Source organism: Culex pipiens, chromosome 2 (assembly GCF_016801865.2).
Source record: "Culex pipiens pallens isolate TS chromosome 2, TS_CPP_V2, whole genome shotgun sequence".
Classification (NCBI taxonomy): Eukaryota; Metazoa; Arthropoda; class Insecta; order Diptera; family Culicidae; genus Culex; species Culex pipiens.
Genome location: NC_068938.1, coordinates 174,300,318 through 174,324,841, shown reverse-complemented (window position 1 = coordinate 174,324,841; position 24,524 = coordinate 174,300,318). Strand labels below are relative to the sequence as shown.

General features: G+C 34.6%; 1 protein-coding gene across 6 annotated transcripts in view; it reads left to right on the top strand.

Annotated features, from left to right (window-relative positions):
• Positions 1-24,524, top strand: part of LOC120416997 (transcription factor AP-2-epsilon) — a 279,517-nt gene that overhangs the window by 238,429 nt on the left and 16,564 nt on the right. For 5 of the 6 annotated variants that reach the window (XM_039578936.2, XM_039578937.2, XM_039578933.2 and 2 more), the window contains 3 exons: positions 13,149-13,382; positions 21,636-21,800; positions 23,849-24,056. In XM_039578936.2, coding sequence (XP_039434870.1) covers positions 13,149-13,382; positions 21,636-21,800; positions 23,849-24,056 — 607 coding nt within the window. Of the gene's footprint in view, positions 1-7,417; positions 7,562-13,148; positions 13,383-21,635; positions 21,801-23,848; positions 24,057-24,524 lie in introns of those variants that run through there. The other variant, XM_039578935.2, reaches the window with a different exon arrangement.

The following is a 24,524-nucleotide window of genomic DNA, read 5'->3' as shown; positions in this document are numbered from 1 at the left end:
CATGTTTTTTGCATAACTTAGAGTTACAACAAAATATAATTTCTTGCTCGCAATCCTTCACAATTTTTACGTTAATTTGAGTAACTGGTCTAAATTGAAGCCTAATTCGTTAAAGTTTAGGGGTTGCTGTCGATTGCTGAAGTTTGGAAAAATGTGTTTCTATACCAATGCGTCGGATCTTTCCACGGTCTTGTCCATAAGTGTTCGCAATTGAATTCATATAAAATCTCACACTGCAGCACGGTTCCAGCATAAATAAAAACGAAAATTTTGATTATCTTCTCGTTTCCTACCGAAATCTTCCAATTCAAATTTCAACTTAGTGAACCCAAAACGCTAAAAAAATCACCTCAATTTGGCTCATATTTTGCAAAGATATTTAAATTTGCTCCCAAAAACAGAAAAGTATTGGGCCCTACATTTCTTCGCAAATTTTTATTTGAACTTTCACTTTAAGAACACACAACCACAAATGTTATGCTTTAGACAAAATACAAGTTTTTGTTTATCCAAAACACGATAGTTGTGATAAATAAACCAGTATTTTATTGTAGAACATATCCCATTGAAAAATAAATCAGACTATCAGGGCTCAAATATCAAAAAAGATCTTGAAAATGTAGCTTATCAATATGAACTGATTCAAACAAAGTTTTCACAGGAATAAACAGCATTTACTGCAAACATTTTTTTAATGTGGTTATTTAAAAACTGTGAGTACTCAAAACCTGTCACAAAATAAAGTTTTTTTTCAATACTTTGATTTTCAAAATTTACAATATGATCATATTTTTATAAAATTTGAGAATAAGGCCGTTACACATATCTTTCAAAGTTTTTGTAATTCCGATGGGCAGTACCGCAAAAAAATGCGAAAAAAAACTTTTTTTTTCAATGCTTTGATATTTTGAAAACCAATGATTGCCAAACATCTGGTGTAAAGTGCAGTTTAAAACACTTGACTAATAAAAATGGTACAATACAGTGAATTTTATACCAAATTATGCGTCGCTTGAAATTATTTTTATAGCGGTATTTTGTGAAATTTTTTTTATATTTACATTGAAACTCCTGTTGAGTTCAAATCTATGCAAAATATTGCGTATTTTGATAAACTTAATGCAAATTATTAAAACTTAAGTATTTTAGAAAATTTTACCATTTTACAATAAAAACTCTGGTTTAGTGAAAATTTGTACAACATATAGGCATCAAACGACGTAAAATTTGTAATTTGTAAACGTAAAATTTGTAATTTGTAATTTACTTAAAAAAAACGGTATAATATTATTAAAATTTTGCATAATTTGATTTTTTTCATTATTTAAAAAACGGTGTTATTTGATAAACTTAATGAATTTCATTCAACAATAGATTTTGTTAAAAGTTTAGTATTTTAAACTAAAACTCGGGTTTAGTGTAAATCTATACAACATACATCAAACGACGCAAAATTTGTATATATATTTTTTAATTTGAGTATTTAAAAAACGGTAAAATATAGTGAAAATCCTCAACAACTTTGCGTTATTTGATAATTTTATTATTATTTTAAAACGGTATTGTGTGCGTAATTGGATATAATTAATGCAAATTATTTAAACATGAATATTTTAAAAAAGCTAGTTTGTCAAAATTTTAGTATTTTACGCTAAAAAACTCTTGTTTAGTGAAAATCTGTACAACATTCTGCGTCGTTTGAAACCTATATTGCATATGATTTAAAATTAGAATATTTCCAAAAACAGTATTTTGTAGTATTTTAATGTAAGGAAAATATCTTTTAAAAAAATGTGTCGTTTGGTATCCGTATTGCAAATCATGAAAGTTTTTGAGTACTTATGTTTTTACTAACTAACAAACTCCATTTTTAAATTGTTTTCAGTGAAAACTTTTGAAATCTGACAAGTTTTTTTTTTAAATAAGTTCCTTTTAATGAGTTGCATTTATTAAATATATGTTTTGAGAAATAAAATTATAATATGAAGAGAATCCCACAGTACATGAAACAGTTTAAAATGTTGATGTTCTCAGCAACTGAAATAATTTTTTTTTTAATAAATATATCTGATTATGGAAAAAAGTTTTTTTTTATATTAAGCCTGTTTCTCAATGGACTTTGGAATAATCATTTCAAAAGATAGGTTTGATTTTATATTTGAAACATTTCTGTCCAAGAAATGAGAACCACCCTTTCCACTCTTCATTTTCTAGGTAGAATATTTGTTAATATAAATAGAAAACATATTTTTAATTAAACGATTATTTTTTTCTAGTTTACGGTGGGGTATGATTTAATTCATAATTATTAAATTTGAAATAATAATTTGGACCAGTACAAATATTTTTCACGACATGTTTGCAAAAGGGACTAAAATTCTTTTTCGAAAACTATATTAATTCCTTACAAAATTTTATACATCTAGAAAAAAATAGTAATGTTAGATGCCAGATACAATATTTCTTAATTCTGTAATTCTTTACTGTATAATAGTAATAAAAACATGACATTTTGTAAACATAAACTAAAAAATCTAGATTTTCTGTAATGATTCTCAAGCAACATGATTTTTTTGATATTTGCTAACTTTTAGTTTCAGTATTTGAAATTATTATGTATCTTGAAAGCTGTTCTTTAAAAAATATAATGATAATTCATAAATGCTAAATCGAGCCCAAATATCCGGAAAGTCGAGTTATATTTTTCTAAAACTCTAGATAAATTAGACAACGGGTAAGGGGGTTTTCTTAAAAATTATCAAAATAACGATTTCCATTATTTTTGTTTTCGATTTCGAATTTTGAACCATTTCTAATCGCATCAAATTGATTGAAATTTTGTCTGGTTTATTTTATTTTTAAATGAAACATGTTTACCCCCCTTCAATCTGGCAACACCGTCCCACCTATCCTTTTGATATCATTGTGTCCTCAACCCGTAGCGCCGAGTATCAAGTCTCATCACCATAATTTAAGCGCCAATGACCGGGACGCGCTCCTTTTCCAACATTATTATCTCTTCTTCTCTCTTTTTAACTATGTTTTTTTTGTATTCTCTTGAATCAACTTCCACATCCTACACACCACTTATCGGTTTCAGTTTCGCCCAGCATCACTTCTCGGCTGCGATGTGTCACACCAGAATCTTTTTTATATGATCAACAGTGAGTGTCTTCATGAATAAACCAGGTGTGTGCGTGCGTGTGTGTCATCCCATCATAATGGAGATGAATGGCGCGCGGGTCCCAACAACAAACTCAGCTCATTCTCTCTCTTTCTCTCCTTTTGCGAAAAGTTTGTGTCCTACTCCCTCCAGCTATGTTTGGGAGGTCATATTTCTCCTGTGGCAAGATTCAACATTAAAAAAACAGCCTCATCCCGAGGACGACTTATGAAGAGAGCGCGCAAACTTGTTCTATGGCATCGTCATCGCGTTGTGTTGGTGATGTTTTCGCGCGAGAAACAACTCCGGGAGAAAGAGAGCCGAGAAAGGAGGAGTTGTGTGTGTTGTGTTGTGTTGTGCCCTGATCCCGTCCGTCGCTACCGATTTTATGCTCAGTTTGCGCTAGAAACTTCAGCCGCTATGATTGATTGGAGCGCGCCGCGAATTATATTCAGATTAGGGCGCCGTGGTACTAGTCGACAAGTCGTCAAGTCGCAAGTGATCGTGATCGCGCGCGCGTTCGTGGGAGACTTGTGCGGTGCGGGTCGCAACGAACCGCACGATTTCACGACAATTGTGCGGTCCAAACAGGTGCGGACCTAAGGACCCCCCCAACATCGGTGTTGCAAGCAAATTGCAGTGTGGCCAGTTCGTGGCGAGAGAGTGCGTGCGCGGAACACGAGAAGCTCCCCGAAATGATTGCGGATAATTGATAAATAATAGCGACCGTTTGAGAAGTGATTATCGAATTTGAGCCGGGCCAGGCCCCGAAGATTTGGCGGAAAATTGTCCAAACGACTCGAAGGCCTCGAAATCGGAAGGCGACTGTTGCTGCCGAGGGGACCTCCTGCAAAAGTGAAATGGATACGATTCTCGGCTTGACCAGATATTACTGATTTTGTGCGGCAGTTTAAGTGCCGGCAATTGCGTTTTGCTACTGTTTGGCACTGGTTGCACGTGCGATTAGCCGACTCGCTGGAATGCGGTTCTCCGCCGTTTTGGTCGGGTCGGGCCTTTGGGTTGTGACCGTTGTGGCAGCAGGTGGTGTGGCGAGATGATGTGGCGTGTAGAATTGGTTTTACCTGGTGGTGTTATCGGTGCAGTGGGCTTGGGAGTTTGGGACTTGCTCGGAAGGAAGTAAATCATTAGAAGGTTTAGAAAGCTATTTTTGGAGTGGTAAGCTGAGGAGTTTCGATTACAGGCTGAACCGATTTTGGCCAGGGCTTGATGCCATTAAATTCGGTCTGCAGTCCCATAGATTCCATAGGGAAAATGATGAGTTTTTGGTGATGTTTACGTTCTTTAAAAAATGTTTTTATGAATAATGGGTTTAAAAAAAGTTGCACTGGAATTTCAAAAAATCCTTAATCTAAAAAACATTTATTAAGGGGAACTATACCATTTCTCAGCCTATTTCTATCTATTATCGGCCTATCAGCACTTTGATAATGAATTACAGCTTTCATGAAGTGTTGATACATCTAAAATGTTGATTTAATAGCGAAAAACGGCATAAGTGATGAGAATTGGTCGGACGGCTTAGTGTGATTAAAATGTGTATATTTCCCCTACATCAAATGGATCATATTTAAGTGTTCATTATTGCTTCATATTGAAAATTTACACCTAAATGTTTGATTAAATTTAATAATTGAGTTTAAATTCATATTCGATTGCTGACAAAGTTTTTGTAGCATAAAAACAACTAACAATAGCTCAATTGTTTAAACACATTCTTAAACATTTTTGAACCGAACACTATTTTTATAGAGAAAATCATGCCAAAATGAGTGTATTTAAGACCAAAATGATTTGTAATGTACACAGAAAAAAAATCATGGTAATCATGGTACATCATGGAACATCTTTTATGTCAGAAAAAATGTGTAATATTACTTCTGAAAATGTGTAATTTTACCAGTTTTCTGCTGTAATGCCACTTTTTCAGTCTAAATTGAGGTAAAATTACATCATAAAAGAGGGCTTCCAAAATTACACCTTCAAAATTTACACAATTTTTTACTGCGTAGTTCACTAAATTTGGAAACCACAAAGAATATAAAATGTTCCATTTTATGGAATATTAAATCAAATGAATCAAATGAAATACACAGCAAAAAAAAATTGTAAGAGTAAATGTCAAATTTGAAAGTTTAATATTGCCTCTTTAACGATGTCATTTTAACCTCAATTTAGACTGAAAAGATGACATTACACCAGAAAAGCGGTAAAAATATTTTTATTTCGGACATTTCGGAGTAAAGTTACATATTTTTTCTAAAATAAAAGATGTAATATTACCAAGATTGTTTTGTGTGGAGCGTGGACAATCACCATTACCCCAACCCCCTCCCCCCTCCCCCCTCCCCCACCACCTTAAGTGTTCACGTGGCTCATGGATGACCCCTATAAATGTCCATGCAACTTGCATTTAAATTTACACTATCTGTCAAGAAACCTTTTCGTAAACAATTTATTATGGAACTTTTTTCTTTGTACATCTCGATTCACTTTGAACACGACACAGTAAAAATTTGTGTAAATTTGTAAGGTGTGATTTCGAAAGGTTGAATATTACCTCTTTTATGATGTAATTTTACCTCTATTTAAACTGAAAAACTGGCATTATAACAGAAGAGTGATAAAATTACAAATTTTCAGATGTAAAATTACACATTATCGGAGGTAAAATTACATATTTTTTCTGATGTAAAGGATTTACCCCTTCCCAGATGTAATATTACCATGATTTTTATTTTTTTTTATTTCATATCCCAAGCTTTGTTTTTCTACAGTTACACAGTAAAATCGACTGGGTAAAAAATACATTGTTTTACTTGATGATATGTAATATTACACGCATAAATATGTATAACATCAGTATGGAAAACGCATTTGACCGAAATGTCAAGCTCACGCTCTTTAAATGTCTAATAGTCGTGCGGGATACAGAGCAGTGCTCTTCATGTGTACTGGGTTTGAATCCAGCTTTATTGATTTTGTTTTGTGTGTAACATTAAACGTATTTTCACACAAAATTGGTAAGCATGCATTGGCAAATTCTAATAAAATTACACTTCACAAGATTTTCTTTACCTTATTAAGTGTTAATAGCAGAAGACTTAGAATATATGAGCATTATATTCCGGATTTTGTATTGAGCCATTAAATTGAGTTCTCTTTTTACATCTTTTTGATTTCAAATGCCTATCTCAACTACACAGTAAAAAAATCATGATAATATTACATCTGGGAATGTGTAATTTTACCACTTTTCTGGTGTAATGTAACTTTTTCGGTCTGAATTGAGTAAAAATAACATAAAAAAAGAAGTAGTATTCAACCCTCCAAAATAACACCTTCCAAATTTGAACTTTTTTTACTGTGTACAAATTGGTGAAACACATGCCTTAGTATTTAGTAGAAATTCAAAGAGTTTGACGAATTGTATACCTACTCAATAATCTTCTGCAGTTTCCTTTAAATTTCTCTCAAATAGATAGTCGATTACTAAACAACTCAATTATTGCCAACATTAATCACGATTCCATTTTCTTGCGATGCAATTGCGAACAAATTTCTTCGCAGAAGATGGTCAAAAGTCCATCAAATCTTCATCGCACGTGCAACCCAGACAAAAACAACCACCCAGTCAAACCACCTCACTAATCGCCACAATTTACCTCCCTCGCGTCTGTGATGCACATTTTCTCATCACCAGCACCACCCTCAAAAGCTTAAACCCGACCAGGCGCCATCGCGATAAGCGCCAAATTTTCCCACGACCACCACAATATAAAAAAAAACTTTTATACCCACTTTATCCTCCTTCCCCAACATGGGCTTTCGGACGGTTTGAACTTGTCACAAAAAGAGGCCTCCTCTCGTCAAGCCTCCCACCACTCGAGATGCACATCTCTCGTCTGGAAATCATCTTAACTGCCGTAACATCTTCATCATCATCAACCCAACCTCCTCCGCGTTGACAGCCACGAAAAAAAAAAAGCGAAGTTGATTTGGTCCCAAGCAACAGTCGCCTTAAGGTTTAGCGCGGCAAGCAGCAAAAACTCAGTGCTAATTGATTGTAATATCGTCGTCGTTCAGGTCCCGAGTCATCCGCGTAATTTTTCGCGTTCACCAGCAAACAACGCAAAAACAAAATATGTCCAAATATTATAAAACAAACGGTGGTGTTGACAGCAGCGCGCAAAATTGATGGTGTTGTGATTTGAAATTAACGACGTAACGACCTCCGGTAAAAAAGGTGAAAAACAGCAAAAAGTGGTCTCTGAAGCGCGTGTTGACCGCGATTTTTTGAGTAGAAAAAACGAAGAACCTGCGACAAATATCAGCATGGCGTTGGCATACGTGGACATGTCATCCGTTATCGAAGTGCAGGTAAAGTTGATTTGTTGGATCTTGCCGACGGCGAAGTGCAGTGAGGCTGATTTTGTCTCAGAATAAAAGTCGGATTGAGTAGCTTTTTTAAATATTTTTTTATTCCAGATTTATTTAGTTTTTAAATAGCTAGACAAAATGTATTCTTTTTAATATACAAGAATGTTTACTATTACAGCTTTGCCCATAATTTTTAATGTCAATTATCAACAGATGCATTTATCTATGTGCCGTCAGCTGGGGCGAATTGGAACTGCACTTTAAACCATGATCAGTTAATAATTCTAATTTCCATAGCAATCTAAAGCAACAAAATGTGAAAATCAATTTCCAAATTTCAAGCTTTCAAGTACTCTAAAAACTACTGTCACTGTTCAGTAACCTAGTCTCGATTAACCACTGTTGACAATATTTCTTTAATTTTCAGGAACCAATTTGTTTTTTTATTTTTATTTTGATAAGTACCTTGAGAAGGGATTTTCTGATCGATTTGATGGCATCGGAAAATTTTAAAGTAACTTTTACGATTTTGCAGAAAAAAAGGTTTATGAAAAATAAATTTGTTGTTTTTTTCCCAAAAACGAAGTTTTTTTTCATAATTAAAAAAAAATACTTTTTGGGACTATTAGATTAGATTATCTGAAAACATTTTTTTTTTTTTGAAAAATATCTAACATTACAAATGCTTTATATGATGAAGCAATTCTCCACCAAAACCGGAAATGGATTTTATTTATATTTTTTTAATTCAAACTTTGTGTGGTTCTTCTCTATGACCAAAGAAGCCTCAGCAAGCTGTCCAAACAAAAATGGTATGTAAAGGAATTTTCGGATCGATTTCGTGTCTTCGGCATAGTTGTATTTATGAGGACTATTCAGAAAAAATACACGGAAAAATTTGCCGACTTTAAATTAAACTTTTTTCACAAAAAATCAACATCCCAAATTTCCATTTCATTTTTTTTAAGTAGCCTTGTTTTGCTTTTTCAATAGAAATATTAGTCAAACATTTATTTGACTTAAGTTTTTAATGTAAATCAAATTTGCAATCGAAAGGTATTTTACAGATTATTTTGATAAAAGGCACCGTTTTCATTATCTAATTACCTCATGTTTACGTTTAGCATACAAAATCCCGTTTTTTTAATATTCTGAAAATATTTTTTTGGAAAAGTTCATAAGATTTCCAATAAGATCCAATAAGCCTGAAATGCAGCGAATTAAAGAAAAACTAAATAGTTTTTTTTTAAATGTCATCCAAAAATTCCGACAATTTCTAATGCCAATATCTTAGCAACTATTGGTCCAATTTCAAATGTTGAAGAATAAAAAAATGTGAAATTTCACGATCTTTTCGAAAAAAATATTTTGATTTTGAAATTTTGGAATTAAATATTCCATTATACGCCCATTTAAAGTATTACTATATATATTTATACTACTATAAAATTTCACGTGTTCACGTGTATCAATTGTTAAACATCTTTTGCTTTATATTTTTTTAAATGAGCAAATAGCGCCTCTGACCTGAGTCAAGGGGGGAAGGCTTTAAAAAACAACAAGCAATAGTCTCACCAATTGAATGAGAAATTTGTATTAAAATGCATTTAACACTAGTTCAGTTGTCACTAGTTTGAAAAAATGTAAAATTTGACTGTATTGTACGAAAATTTTCTAAAATTCAAGAGATTTTTGAATAATCCCAAACATGTTAAAAATTATTTCAAACGCAGGGAAATGCATTTCAAATCAATTTCAGCGGAAGCTGAAGCTGAGCTGAGCTTTCAATTGAATTTTCATTGAATTCTTAAAGTTTAAAAAAAATATTTGCCTTTGATTTTTCAGGACAAAAATTAAAAAGATAAAAAAAAATAAAAATAAATATGTGTACCAACCGAAAAAAAATTACAACTATGCAATTTCTTTTTATATTAAGCGACTTTCACGCATTTATGTATCACATTTCTAAGAATAGCTGCCAATATTGAAATGGCTTCTCTGGTCATAGAAAAGGCCAATACAAAATTTTAGCCAAATAAAAAAATGGTCAAAATCAGCCGATTTTGTAAAGAATTGCTCTGATGCAAAGTTAAAATTGCAATCAAAAATAACTAAGCTTTTTTCTATAAAAAAAAATAAAACAAATTATTTTAAGTTCAAGTTTTTTTTTAATAAAAAAAAACTTCATGAAAAAAATTGCACATCTGCAAAGAAACTTCGAAAAGCTGGGAAAATTTCCTACAATTTTCTTGTTTATCAGACTGCTGCTGATATGCCTCTTAAAGTTAAAATTTAGTGATTTGTTTATTTTTTTAAATTTTCACTGAAGTGTCACTTAGCCCTCATTTTTCATGTGGCGATATCTCGAAAACTATTGATTCAATTTTCATAATCAGTACTATACTAAAACATATAAAAAAGATTCGAAAATAAAACAAAACAATTTAGAAGTATAACTTTAAGTGTTAAAAAGTGAATTAAAACATCGGGATTTTTCCGTGTGGACAAAGCCTCATAGAAATAATAATAAATAATAAAATAAAAAGTCTCGAAAAAAAATGCAAACCATAAGTTACAGTACAAACTTGATTATCCGAATATTTGTATGGGACTTCGAGTAATCGAATCAAAAATTTATTTTCTTACACAGAAAAAAATAATGTAAATTTGGAAGCTTTAATTATGGAAGGTTGAATATTACCTCTTTTATGATGTAATTTTACGTCAATTAAGACTGAAAAAGTGACATTACACCAGAAAAATGGTAAAATTACACATTTCCAGAGGTAAAATTACACCTTTTTTTCTGACATAAAAGATGTACCCCTTCCCAGATGTAATATTACCATGATTTTTTTTTCTGTGTACTTTAAACATCAAATTCCAGTTCTGCGACACGCATTTTTTAAATATTTCATGATCGTCATTTTGGCCGCCATCTTGGATTTAAAAATTCTAAATTACTTTAGAGTAGTTTAAGGGTCATACCAAAGCTAAACAATCAAAATAAGACAACGAAAAACATTTTCCTGATTCAATTATCCGAAGTGAATTTTTGCCAAGGCCTCCGGATAATCGAATCTGGACTGTAGTTTAAAAATATTGGTCAGTCTATTAAAAAAAAACTAACCTTCTAAACTTTTAAGGAGTGACGAAAACCATCCTTTTGATTGTTAAATTTATCTTAGCCAGCTTTTTCGTGTTGAAAAAAAAATCCACTGATGAATTTGGAATTAAATAATCAGTATACGGAAAAAATATTTCAATTTTTAGCACGTAAGGTTGAACACGAAATTTGCATATAAAGTCGAATTTTCCTTTACGGGCAGTAATGTTTTCTTTTATTTTCTGTTTTGGGCATTGGCCTTTTTAATTACACAAAATCTCACAAATTTGGTCTAACAAATGAAACAATTAGCGTAAAAGTTGAAAAATGCAAATTTAAACATAACTCTACTTTAAAACAAGGCATACTCAAACAATTTATCAATAAAAATAACTTTTTTCATATACACTCAGAAAAAATGCTCAAAACTCAACTCTCAAGAAAAGCCTTTTTTCGGACTCTTCCTTAATCTTCGCTCGATTCACCAGAAATCAATAAACCCCTTTGTGCTCATTGAAAGCTACCGTGGAAAGCGAAACGAAATTAAATATTAATTCGTCTTTGATCATCAATCCACTTCTTGGAGACTCTTGCGAGGCTGACCCAATTTCTCTTCACCTTCCAGAAAAAAAAATCCTGATCCAATTTATCGCAAATCGCACTTTTCAACGTCTGTAGGGGTGGCGTGGGGCCAACATTTGTTTCGCTTTCTTCGGACTTCCCCCTCTCCCTCTGTTCCCGGTCAGTCAAGTGGTCTCGAAAAGCTTGAGACCCCAAATAGATCGATCTTGGCGGGTCGTCCAACAAAAAAACGAGGCAATAACAATAAACCCAGAACCATCAAAGTCATCACTCTCGCTCGATCGCTAGCTGACGAATGCGTGAATAAATTATTTCACACAACTTTTTTTTTTTTTTCTTAAATTCGAATGGGTCATAAAAGTTCTCCGCGAAAGATTTAACGCTGCGCTAATCGCGAGCGCGATTTTATTAGGCACGCCCGGATCGCTTTGCAGTCTTCTGCAAAGTTTTCTCGGAGGAAATGTCTCACTTTCTTTCAGCGCGTGTGCTTACGCGTTGATGCGCGATCTTTTCAGCGATCTGGAATCGGATTGAAAGCTCTCGGCCAGACAGGAAGGGCGTGCGCCGTTTTATGATCAATTTTGCGGTCACTTTTCACTTTATTTTCTATGGAAATACTCTTTTCGACGCAAAATTGGTTGTGCGGAAGGGAAGTCACAGCGGTGATCATCGGTTTTCTGTTGTCGTAAAAGTGGAGACTTTTCTTGATAATTTGACAGGCTTTTTTTTTAAATTGGCTGTTGGTGTCACCTTTTTGACGCGAAAACCATGAAAGACCACTCACTTCCGGAGGTGTTTTGAGGCAATTTTCGAGGGTCTTCAGGGAATGCGTTTCGAATGTGTTGTAATATTGAATTAAAAATAGAGGTGTTTTAATGTTATATTTTGTCTGAGGATTCTGAAATGGATTCGAGAGCTCAAACATAGAAATTCAAAAAAATATCTCGATAATTTGATCGAAACTCAAGCCTTTTAGTAACCTTTTAGTTACTGACAGATGCTATTTAAAGAGTGTTTTCCGAGCTACAACTTTAACGAAGTCGCTTCGCATTGCTTGAAGACGGTGATTTTAGCGGATTGAAAACAGGATTTCGTCGTGTTTATGCGATACAAGTTCAACTTTTTAAGAGAATAGGGGAAAATCTCCATGCTATCCTCAAGTAAGTTTCGCATGGATTTGGATGGTTTTCGGGAAGGTGAATGGTCTAAGAAGTAAATGGTTACGATCGTTTTCATTGTTGTTCGAATTCATGGCTTAAACAATATTTTTCTGTATCCTGATTTTTGGGAGAAATTATGAAGGAGGGGGGAACAAAATCTCGAAATAAAATTTGCACTGACCTGATTGGAATAGATAAAAAATCCACAAAAAAAATGCATTTTAATTCTTTGATCTATGCCAATCCGCCAATGATTTATTGGCCAACAAAAGAGAAAAGTTGTGTACACTGTGTGTGACTGTGTTTCCCCCACAAAAAAAAACTTATCTTGATCCTAAAAACACTCCTTCAAAATCCACTCCCAATTCTCACACGCTTCCATTTCTCCACTGAGCGTCAAGGCTCATGCAATAAAACTTTATTAGCCTTTTTTGCGCCTCGCCGGCCAACATCCAGTTCGCCAAGTCAATCAAAATGATCACTGGGTGAAAAGAGGGGGAAGGGGGTGGGAGGAACCCCCCAGAAATGGCCATTCGTCAGCATCAGAAGAAGCACAAAAAATAATATTAGCTCCATCAAATCTAGCTCTAGCTGGTAGAAGGCAGCCGCAGCAAAAAATAAAAGCACATGTCATCATCCGAAACTATATATTTTGATTGATAAATTGTAACCCTCGGACACCCCGCACTAATTTCTGGCTTTCTTTTCTCCTCTCTCTCTGATTGGTTCCTTCTTCCAGGAGCGGCTCACTAGTCACGGGGGCATCGGGCTGTCAGGTGGCAGTCCGGCATATACCACACACTCCGGGGGCCACACGGGACGGAACGGACCCACGAGCGGGCACGGCGCAAGCCACGGAGGATCGCACGGCCCGGGGCCCACCATGCACCACCAGACTCTACAGTCCGATTTTCAGCCGCCGTACTTTCCGCCACCCTTTCACCACACCACGCAGAGCCCGCCCCAGCAACAGGTAAGCCAAAGTTGGACTTGGGTAATTAATTTAGATGAATTAATTAATTAACTAATTTCGAAAGATATAATGTAAACATGTCATTTCTCGAAACATCTTATCTTTTTTTTTTTTTGACAACAAAAAATCACACCTTAAGGAGTTATTAGACTACGACAAACAAACGTACATTTTTTTACAGTTTGGAAGTTTGACTGCTTTGTTCGTCAGCCTGCATACATTGGGAGCCTTCTTTTACTACGTAAAGCAAAAATTTGGATTTTTAGATTTGCAAACAAATTGATAAAAATCACCTCGAAAACATAAACTAACTTTTAAACGTACATTGCGGTAAAATTTTACTTAAAAACAATAATTACATTATTTTCATTTTATGCCTGCAGTTTTTGTACATTTTTTAACAGTGCGCAGTAGCTTTGTTTTGGTTCCGTAACGAACAGCTGTTCTTTTGTGCTGGCGCCGTAATTGACAACTCCCTTTTGTTCTGGTGCCGAAGTTGACAGCTTGTGTTGGCTGCGGGTGAGCTGCCTGTAGTGAGATATAGATGTCGCCCCCTGCTTTTAACAATGGAATTTATAATATTCACGCAGAAAAATAAGGCATATTTGAATCAACAAAACGTTTTGTTGATTTGAAAATCAACATTTTTGTTGAATCAACGCTAAACGTCAAAGCAACTTTTTCAAAACAACAAGAGATTTTTGTGAAATTGAGAAAATCAAAGTTTGTTTCAACGCAAAATCGGCGTTGATTATATTCAACAAAAATTTTGTTGAATCAAACCTCGTACAGGCTGATTCTACAAAATATTTTTCTGCGTGTTTAAAATATAAAAAAAATCATTTTTATTTTATCAAAATGTCTATTGATCAGATATAAAAAGATTTCTAAACGATTGGTTGAAAATTTGACGAAAATAACCTCAATTTATGTAGAATACCTGGAATTACCCATAATAAGAATGGAGCACTTCCATTCGAGCAGTTTTTGCTTTTTTCTACAATGTATTTCTTATGGAGCAAACTGTCAAAAATTGCTCGACTGCGGGTGCTCCATTGTAATACATATTGTTTCAAACAATGCACACTGGGAAAAAAGGGACCCGCAGCCCCATGAATTAGATGCCGCTGAAATTTTAACTTGGAAATATATGTTTATTATGTGAAAAAATCCGGGGAATCGAATGGTGATGGTTTCGTCTGCCGGAGATAATGGGAAAGGGTCCATTTTGCCCAAGTATCCCCTAAAATGCAACCTTTATATATTATATGCTACAGTACGAGAAATACCGCAGGTTTTTAGACTTCAAAATAAGTGAACTTTATGTAAAAAACTATGACAAATCGATTGGTGAAGATTTCACGTGCCGGAGACACCGGGAAAGGTCTCATTTTGCCCCAATTAACCCTATATTCGATTTATCATGTAATTTGCTCCACATCGTAAAGTGCCGCAGTTTTTCAGACTTCAAAATAAGTGAACTTTATGTAAAAAACCATGACAAATCGATTGGTGAAGGTTTCACGTGCCGGAGACACCGAGAAAGGTCTTATTTTGCCCCAATTATCCCTATATTCGATTTTTTCATGTAATTTGATCCACATCGTAAAGTGCCGCAGTTTTTCAGACTTCAAAATAAGTTAACTTTATGTAAAAAACCATGACAAATCGATTGGTGAAGGTTTCACGTACCGGAGACACCGAGAAAGGTCTTATTTTGCCCCAATTATCCCTATATTCGATTTTTTCATGTAATTTGCTCCACATCGTAAAGTGCCGCAGTTTTTCAGACTTCAAAATAAGTGAACTTTATGTAAAAAACCATGACAAATCGATTGGTGAAGGTTTCACGTGCCGGAGACCATGAAAAAGGTCTCATTTTGCCCCAATTATCCCTATATTCGATTTTTTCATGTAATTTGCTCCACATCGTAAAGTGCCGCAGTTTTTCAGACTTCAAAATAAGTGAACTTTATGTAAAAAACCATGACAAATCGATTGGTGAAGGTTTCACGTGCCGGAGACACCGAGAAAGGTCTGATTTTGCCCCAATTATCCCTATATTCGATTTTTTCATGTAATTTGCTCCACATCGTGAAGTGCCGCAGTTTTTTAGACTTCAAACTAAGTGAACTTTATGTAAAAAACCATGACAAATCGATTGGTGAAAGTTTTTATGCACCGGAGACACCAGAAATAGGTCCGTTTGCCCCAAATGTCCCATTTATGGAAAAATGTGCATTTCCTAACATTATTCATCAATAAAGAAATAGATGATGTTCGAACGAAAGTTGGTATCGGACATATTCGGGTCCGACCAGGTCAGCGATAGCCTCATTATGTCCAATAAATTGGCTTCAGGAGTCGTTTTACGAGCGAGGTGATTCCGAGCGTGTTTGTAGCGTTTGTGTGTATGCTCGCCTGGTTGCTCATCATAGAAGCACAACGGGTAAGGCTGCAATGTTTAATATTTTTAGAATAAGTGATTTTTTCAAACTACATAACACTTGCAAATTAGATTAAAAAATCGAATATAGGGTTATTTGGGGCAAAATGAGACCTTTCCCGGTGTCTCCGGCACGTGAAACCTTCACCAATCGATTTGTCATGGTTTTTTACATAAAGTTCACTTATTTTGAAGTCTAAAAAACTGCGGCACTTTACGATGTGGAGCAAATTACATGAAAAAATCGAATATAGGGATAATTGGGGCAAAATGAGACCTTTCTCAGTTTTTCCGGCACGTGAAACCTTCACCAATCGATTTGTCATGGTTTTTTACATAAAGTTCACTTATTTTGAAGTCTAAAAAACTGTGGCACTTTACGATGTGGAGCAAATTTCATGAAAAAATCGAATATAGGGTTAATTGGGGCAAAATGAGACCTTTCTCGGTGTCTCCAGCACGTGAAACCTTCACCAATCGATTTGTCATGGTTTTTTACATAAAGTTCACTTATTTTGAAGTCTGAAAAACTGCGGCACTTTACGATGTGGAGCAAATTACATGAAAAAATCGAATATAGGGTTAATTGGGGCAAAATGAGACCTTTCTCGGTTTTTCCGGCACGTGAAACCTTAACCAATCGATTTGTCATGGTTTTTTACATAAAGTTCACTTATTTTGAAGTCTAAAAAACTGCGGCACTTTACGATGTGGAGCAAATTACATGAAAAATCGAATATAGGGTTAATTGGGGCAAAATAAGACCTTTCTCGGTGTCTCCGGCACGTGAAACCTTCACCAATCGATTTGTCATGGTTTTTTACATAAAGTTCACTTATTTTGAAGTCTGAAAAACTGCGGCACTTTACGATGTGGAGCAAATTACATGAAAAAATCGAATATAGGGTTAATTGGGGCAAAATGAGACCTTTCTCGGTTTTTCCGGCACGTGAAACCTTAACCAATCGATTTGTCATGGTTTTTTACATAAAGTTCACTTATTTTGAAGTCTAAAAAACTGCGGCACTTTACGATGTGGAGCAAATTACATGAAAAATCGAATATAGGGTTAATTGGGGCAAAATAAGACCTTTCTCGGTGTCTCCGGCACGTGAAACCTTCACCAATCGATTTGTCATGGTTTTTTACATAAAGTTCACTTATTTTGAAGTCTGAAAAACTGCGGCACTTTACGATGTGGAGCAAATTACATGAAAAAATCGAATATAGGGTTAATTGGGGCAAAATGAGACCTTTCTCGGTGTCTCCGGCACGTGAAACCTTCACCAATCGATTTGTCATGGTTTTTTACATAAAGTTCACTTATTTTGAAGTCTGAAAAACTGCGGCACTTTACGATGTGGAGCAAATTACATGAAAAATCGAATATAGGGTTAATTGGGGCAAAATGAGACCTTTCTCGGTGTCTCCGGCACGTGAAACCTTCACCAATCGATTTGTCATAGTTTTTTACATAAAGTTCACTTATTTTGAAGTCTAAAAACCTGTGGTATTTCTCGTAATGTAGCATATAATATAAAAAGGTTGCATTTTAGGGGATATTTGGGCAAAATGGACCCTTTCCCATTATCTCCGGCAGACGAAACCATCACCATTCGATTCCCCGAATTTTTTTACATAATAAACATATATTTCCAAGTTAAAATTTCAGCGGCATCTAATTCATGGGGCTGCGGGTCCCTTTTTCCCAGTGTGCAATGGAGCATTTCCATTCGAGCAGTTTTTGCTTTTTTCTACAATGTAGTTCTTATGGGAGAACTGTCATTTCTACCACTCGAATCGGGTGCTCCATTAGTAATCGATAAAAATCCGGTATTTTTATTTAATTTTTAATCACTTAACGTATAATTTAAAAAAAAAAAGATTTTTGGAAATTTTCTGATATTTTTATGCAACCTAAAAACACATCTTTTGAGCCATGGTTCATAACGGTGCAAAATCTGGTTCCAGAGAAATGATTATTTGAAAAATAAGTGTTTTATAAATGTCGAAAAACAGGACAACTTTTTTAAAGGTACTTAGTTAACATATGTAGATACAATTTTAATGATAAAATTTACATACCGCAATCAAGTTACAGACACTTTTGTTAATATGAAAAATATTCAACTGGCTGAGAACAAAAATTCCGCAAAGTCCTGAAAATCTAAAAAATTCTACCAAAAATCTTATCGTGATACTGATCCCGTAAATTTTCTAAGTGCCGGAACGATTTTTGTAGGGGGTATATCAATAATTATTAAAAACCAACTTTCGAATTTCAAAATTTCAATGAAGAAGTTTTGTTAGGGACATTATTTTAGGAACAAACTGATGTTTTTGTAAAAATCGGACAAAAATTTCCTGTAATTTCGTCGATTTTTCCGAAATTTTGGTTCAAAGCAAAAATAAACATCAAAATAATTTATCATGTTTCCAAACTCCCGAAAATTTTCTAAGTCCCAAAAAAATGCTTTTTCTGTAAAAAGTAAAGAATTAAAAAATATACGCAAAAATTTCAAAGTCCAGCATAAATAAAATCAAACTTTAAAATATCAGCTCATGAAAATTATTCTAAGTATCGGAAATTGAAAATTCGGTCAGTGACTGCAAATTTTGCTAAGTCCAGCATAAATTTGAAACAAAGTCAAAATAATCATTTCATGATGTTCGGGTAAAATTTTTGAAAAAAATTTAGCTTTCGAAATTTTTGCTATGTCTAAAAAAACTACCACTAACAGCTCAATATCAACTGTAGATAATGCAGTATGATCATGGAATATACTTTCCATGATACGCAGTCGGTTTCAAAAGTCGTCATAACTCGAGGAGTTTACAACAAGATGCAAATAAACAAGCCAAGATAGTTCGAAGTTATCTCAACCAACTCACTTTTCGCCCGGGCTACTCTATACAGCAATTCCCCACGAAAACAGCATGATTCGAAAAAAAAGTTCTCCGATCGAGCTCAATTTTTTTCTAGGGGATCCTTGGCCGAAATAATTAGACCCGTATTTTTTTGTTTGGCCATTAGGGTGACCTACGCCGTGTGAGGGTGGTCCAAAAAATGGCAATTTTCGCCGATTTTCGCAAAAACCACTTTTTTCAAAAAAATCGTATCTCCGCGCCATTTCATCCGATTTTAGCTGTCTTAGATGCAAAAGAAAGGTGATTAGTTTGACTATTTAGGAAAAATAGTAAGAAGTTTCAAAAATCTAGCTTAACATTTGAATAGATCGTATGAAAACTTAAAATGCTGTTTTGAAGGTCTCGGGACCAAAGAGCCTATGTTTGAAAATATTTTCATCGGATTCCTTAGAAAATTTCACATTACATATCAAAAAATGGTGAAGTTATGTTTTTGATACTCTGAGATACGATTTTTTGAAAAAAAAAAAAACTGGATTTTTCGACGCGCCACGCGCAAAAATGGGAAAATGATGAAAACGGGAAAAAATCGACTATTTTCACTGAAACTGCGATAACTTTGAAATTTCAGCGATGACCTATAGATGTTATGGTACCAAAATTATACGCATCGAAAAATCCAGTTTTTATTTTCAAAAAATCGTATCTCAGAGTATCGATGACATAACTTCACCATTTTTTGATATGTTATGTGAAATTTTCCGAGGAATCCGATAAAAATATTTTCAGACATAGGCTCTTTGGTCCCGAGACCTTCAAAACAGCATTTTAAGTTTTTATATGACCTTTTCAAATGTTAAGCTAGATTTTTGAAACTTCTTACTATTTTTCTTAAATAGCCAAACTAATCACCTTTCTTTTGCGTCTAGGACAGCTAAAATCGGATTAAATGGCGCGGAGTTATGATTTTTTGAAAAAAGTGGTTTTTGCGAAAATCGGCGAAAATTGCCATTTTTTGGACCACCCTAACACGGCGTAGGTCACCCTAATGGCCAAACAAAAAAATACGGGTCTAATTATTTCGGCCAAGGATCCCCCAGAAAAAAATTGAGCTCGATCGGAGAACTTTTTTTTCGAATCATGCTGTTTTCGTGGGGAATTGCTGTATACTGAAAAAATCGTTTTGGCATAAAACCCATTTTACAAAGCATTATTTTAATGGCAAATGTTTTTATTCCATTAGAAAATATCATTATGAATTTTGCAATTGAGAATATTAAATCCAATAATTTTACAAACTGCATAGTAAAATGGCATGTAAGCTGGCATGATTGTGAATATTTACATTACGAATAACCAGGATGAACTTTTTGTACAAATAGACAAATGTTTAAAAGTCTTTAAAAATACTTTCAAAAAAGATTGACAATATTGAATTTCTTACATAAATAGGCATCTTTCAAATTATACCTAATCTTATTGAAAAATATTTTGAAAAAGAATTCATCTGGGCTGTTTAATCCTATAAACCAGAATTTTATCAAAATAACAAAGTTTCCATGTTATTTTATATTATTCACTGCATTACAAAAAAGGTTTGTTATCCTGAATAAAAATAACTGCGTTTTAGAGCAGCAAAAAAATCACATTTCTTTTTCTTTATAAAAAAACAAAAATTAAGAGGTAGGAAATTAAATTAGACAGTTAAACGTTATGGTTAAATTATTCTGGTAAGATGAAGTTTTTATTTTTTATTGAGACATTTGTTGACATATTTTGATAGCCTAGTTAGGCCGATGCAAATATTTAAAAAAGTTTTTGTCCCTCGGCCCTGGCCGAGGTCAAGGGGGGGGGGGGGCAAAAAAATAAAAAAATATAAAAATTTAAATAACAAGCCATAGTCTTCACATTTAAATGAAAAAAGTGTTCTAAAATACATTTTACACTAGTTCAGTTGTTTTGCAATCATTAGTTTTCAAAAAATCTAAGATCTGACAAAAACAAAAATTGTATCGAAAAAAAAGATTTCGCATCGAAAATTTTCAAAAAATCTTAAGATTTTTCAATTAACCCAAACATGCTAAAAATGATTTTAAACGCAGAAGAATGTATTTTAATTTGATTTCAGCTGGTTGCACTTGAATTTTCATTGAAATTTGGAAATTTATTGTAAAAATATTTTTTTTGCCCCCTGATTTTTCGGGCCAATTTTGAAGGGGGGGTGACAAAAACTTTTAAAAATATTTGTACCAGCCTTATTACCTAGAATATTATGAAAAATATGTGTCATGTTTTTTTCATATTGTTAAAACCTTTCGATATTTGTAAATCATTGCATTTTATTGCTTTACCATTTTATCCTCCACTTCACTCGAACTCAGCCAGAGCTAAACGACAAAAACCTTTTTTTTTGTTTAAAAACATTTAAAAAGCATGTTTAATCACAGTGATTTTTTTTTGTTTTTCCCCTCATTGAAGACTTTGCAAAAAATAAAATTGAGGCCAAAAAACTGTTTTTTTTTTCAAATTTGCAAAAAAAGGATAAATATTAATGGTAAACAGATGAACATTATTTTTTAATCAAATCAAGATATTTAAAAACGAAGCGTGCAAATTAGTGTAACCTTACATTTATATTACTAGGAACATTTTAATCACGTTTTAAAAACTTTCTTTAAACAAATTGTGAAAATAAAGCTGGAATGTTAAATTGTTTTTACCGCACTCCACCTCCTGAAAATGTTTGTAATTACCTTATTGATCGTTAAAATTGTATGCATTTTGTTTTTTTAAGCGAAAATTTGAGAAATAAGGGACCAAATTTTAAGTCATTTTCAATAATCTTTGAAAAAACGTTCAAATCTCGACGACAAATCATCGTTTTTATCAAAAATCGGCTTTTTTAACAACATTTAATCTCCTTCTCCCAACCTCCACAGAACCACGGTCTGGATTACCTTAGCACAGACCCTTACGGGCAACCGCTATCCTCGCTCCACCACGCACCCCTGCATCACTACAACCAGCTGGCCGGTCTGCGCCCCTCCCAGGAACAGCTCGGCCTGCACCGGTCACACCGAGAATCCGAACTCCAGCAGCACGTGGTAAGTGTACGCTTGAATGAATTCAAATCGCCGAGTAAAAAAAAGCAGTAATCACTTTGGGAAGTTTCTTTTATCGCTCACTTTCAATCGCACAAACATTCGCGACTCGTAAAAAAAAGAAGCCATCGTGATCATAAAAACCACCCCGGAGTTGATCCGGAATGTGTCCCGAACACCTTCAAGTGGTCATAAAGTTGAGATATGTTGGACGAAACGACGACGGAGAGGTGGTCAAATCGATGACACGAGATCACACGAGCATTTTTGTTAATTAATTCGGGTAATCCATGTTTTTTGAATCTACAACTTGGTAGACGGATGCTCTAAAGCTTGAAGATTGTCTTCACCCATTAAATAGAGACGTGCTGTCACGTGACCCTATAAAGCTGGGCACACGGAAAAAAGTTGAGTTGAATTCCGTAATAGAAAAGACCAACTGAAAACTCCTAGATTTAGGCTATAAAAATGTTCAAATAACTCTTTCCGTGCATCATTTTAAATCAACCAAAAAATACGAAAGTCATGTCGAGCTTGTTATAGCCGCAGACTTGGTGGCTAGTTGTTGAACCAAGATCTTGATCGTGTCACGCGTCACGTTGCGAAGCCATCGCGATGGAATTTTTGGGAGCCCTTCGTTCGCAGGTGGCCCAGGTGACCCACCACACCCCAAATATTTTAGACATTCGAGGTTTCGTTAAATTAGACGCAGTAATTATCTTTTTTCCGTGGATTGAGATTTCAACCTTACGCAACGTCAGTTTTGGTCGTTTGCATCAGCTGAAACTATTTTAACATGCTTTCCAAAACTCGCACATCTTCTCGAAAGAATTTAAACCGAGTTCGAAGAGCAACCACACGGAGGTATTTCTCTCCACATTCAGTAAGAAAATAAACTTCTAGCCCAACTATTCTCTAAGCTAGCTTCTTAGAGCACAGCTCCTCGCCGTCTTATCATCCCAGCTATTCCAAAGATAACGATAACAAAGGCTGCTCCTTCGACATCCCCGCCGAAGCCGGAATCGAGCGGAAACCAAACGAGGGATATGCACATAACTCAACCCACCCTCTTCCTGTTGGCCAAAATATTCCCAGTTTAGAAACCCCCTCCGCTCTAAACTCCAGACTCTCTCTAACATGCCAAAACTTTGCTCGAGCTCGGCGGAAAAAAAAACAACATCAATGTTGAGACAGGGGTTGTGCAGCAGCAGCTCCGAACGGGAATGTCAACAATTTTGCGTATCATAAACGATGACGGCAAAATTCATAAACATATATTCGAGAGCTGCTGCTTAACTGCGGGAAAATCCAGCTGGGCAACTGACTTTCACGAACCAACCGCTCGATATAATAAAGTCATGTAAACGGTTGATCTGATTAGACAAAGGAATTTAGAAAGCAAATAACTTGCGCTATTAAAATTGATTTTTTGTTGCATTTCTTGAAAAATATATTCGCAAAAGGCAAGGTTGGTTCGAGAAGGTTAGCTTAAAAGTTAGTATGCTTATGAATATTGACAGATTAGTTGACAGTTGACAGATGTACTTACCCAAAAATATAACTAAAACACTCAAAAACTGCATCACTTCAAACACTTTTCACTTTAGTTTAAACTTGAACTCGAAATTGTTAAGTGCACCTTGAAGTCCGTAATTGAAACGTCAATTTCGAAAACGCCTAAAGTTATGCATCTCGTCTAACCTTCTCAAACAAATCTTGCACTAATCAGAGCATCGCACAAAAAGTACTGCGTGCCGCCAGAACGATTAAGAAATTACGAAAGAATGTCGGATCCCTTCCGCATAGCATCTCCCTGACCCGGGCACCACTTTCCAACTTCTTCTCTCCGAGCTGGAAAAAGAAAACTTTCCACATACTTTTTCCCTCGACTGAAGAAAAATCTTCAAATGTTGAAATTGTTTCCTCTCCCCAGAGCCAAGGATAATTTGACTATTTTAGATCGCGGGCAAATTCCTTCCCCCAAATCTTTCTGAAACAACTTGTTCGTCCTGTTTCTTAATTTTCCCTCATTTTTCCCCCCTCCTCAACAGACGCAACTCTCGCACGGCTTCCCGTACTCGGACCGGAGGAGCGACTACAGCGGCTCGATCGGCAGCGGGGCCGGCGCGACCCGGTTAGGCGCCCACGAGCATGACCCGCTGTCGCTGCACCAGGCGCTCCAGAGCGCGGTGGACGACGGCCAGAACCCGGTGATAGACGAGAACGCGGGCTTCATGAGCGATCTGCCGCTGCTGAAAAGTGAGTACAGTTTGGGAACGATTTTTTTTTTTTTTTTTTTGTAAACAAACTTGAAAAGACATGAAAATTAACAACATCAATATAAATCTAAAGATCTAAAAATCGAAAAAAATTTAAGAATAAAAATCGAAAGAACTACAAATTTTAAGATATAATGAACTTATGAACTAAAAATTTCAAGATATCAAAATCTAAAAATAATAACTTATATTTTGGAAGTCTAAAGTTCAAAAAATAAAATCTAGGATTCTAAAAAATCAAATAACCTTTATGATTTGAAAATTGGAAAAAATATACAAAACTATAAAATTCTGAAAATCAAATAGGCTGAAAAAAATATCCTCAAAATCTAAATATCCAAAATTCAAAAAAATCAAAAATTCTAAAAATCTGGCAACTTTGAAATTAAATTTCCAGAAAATCTAAAAAACTTAAAAATTTCAAAATCTGAAAATCTAGAAATATTGA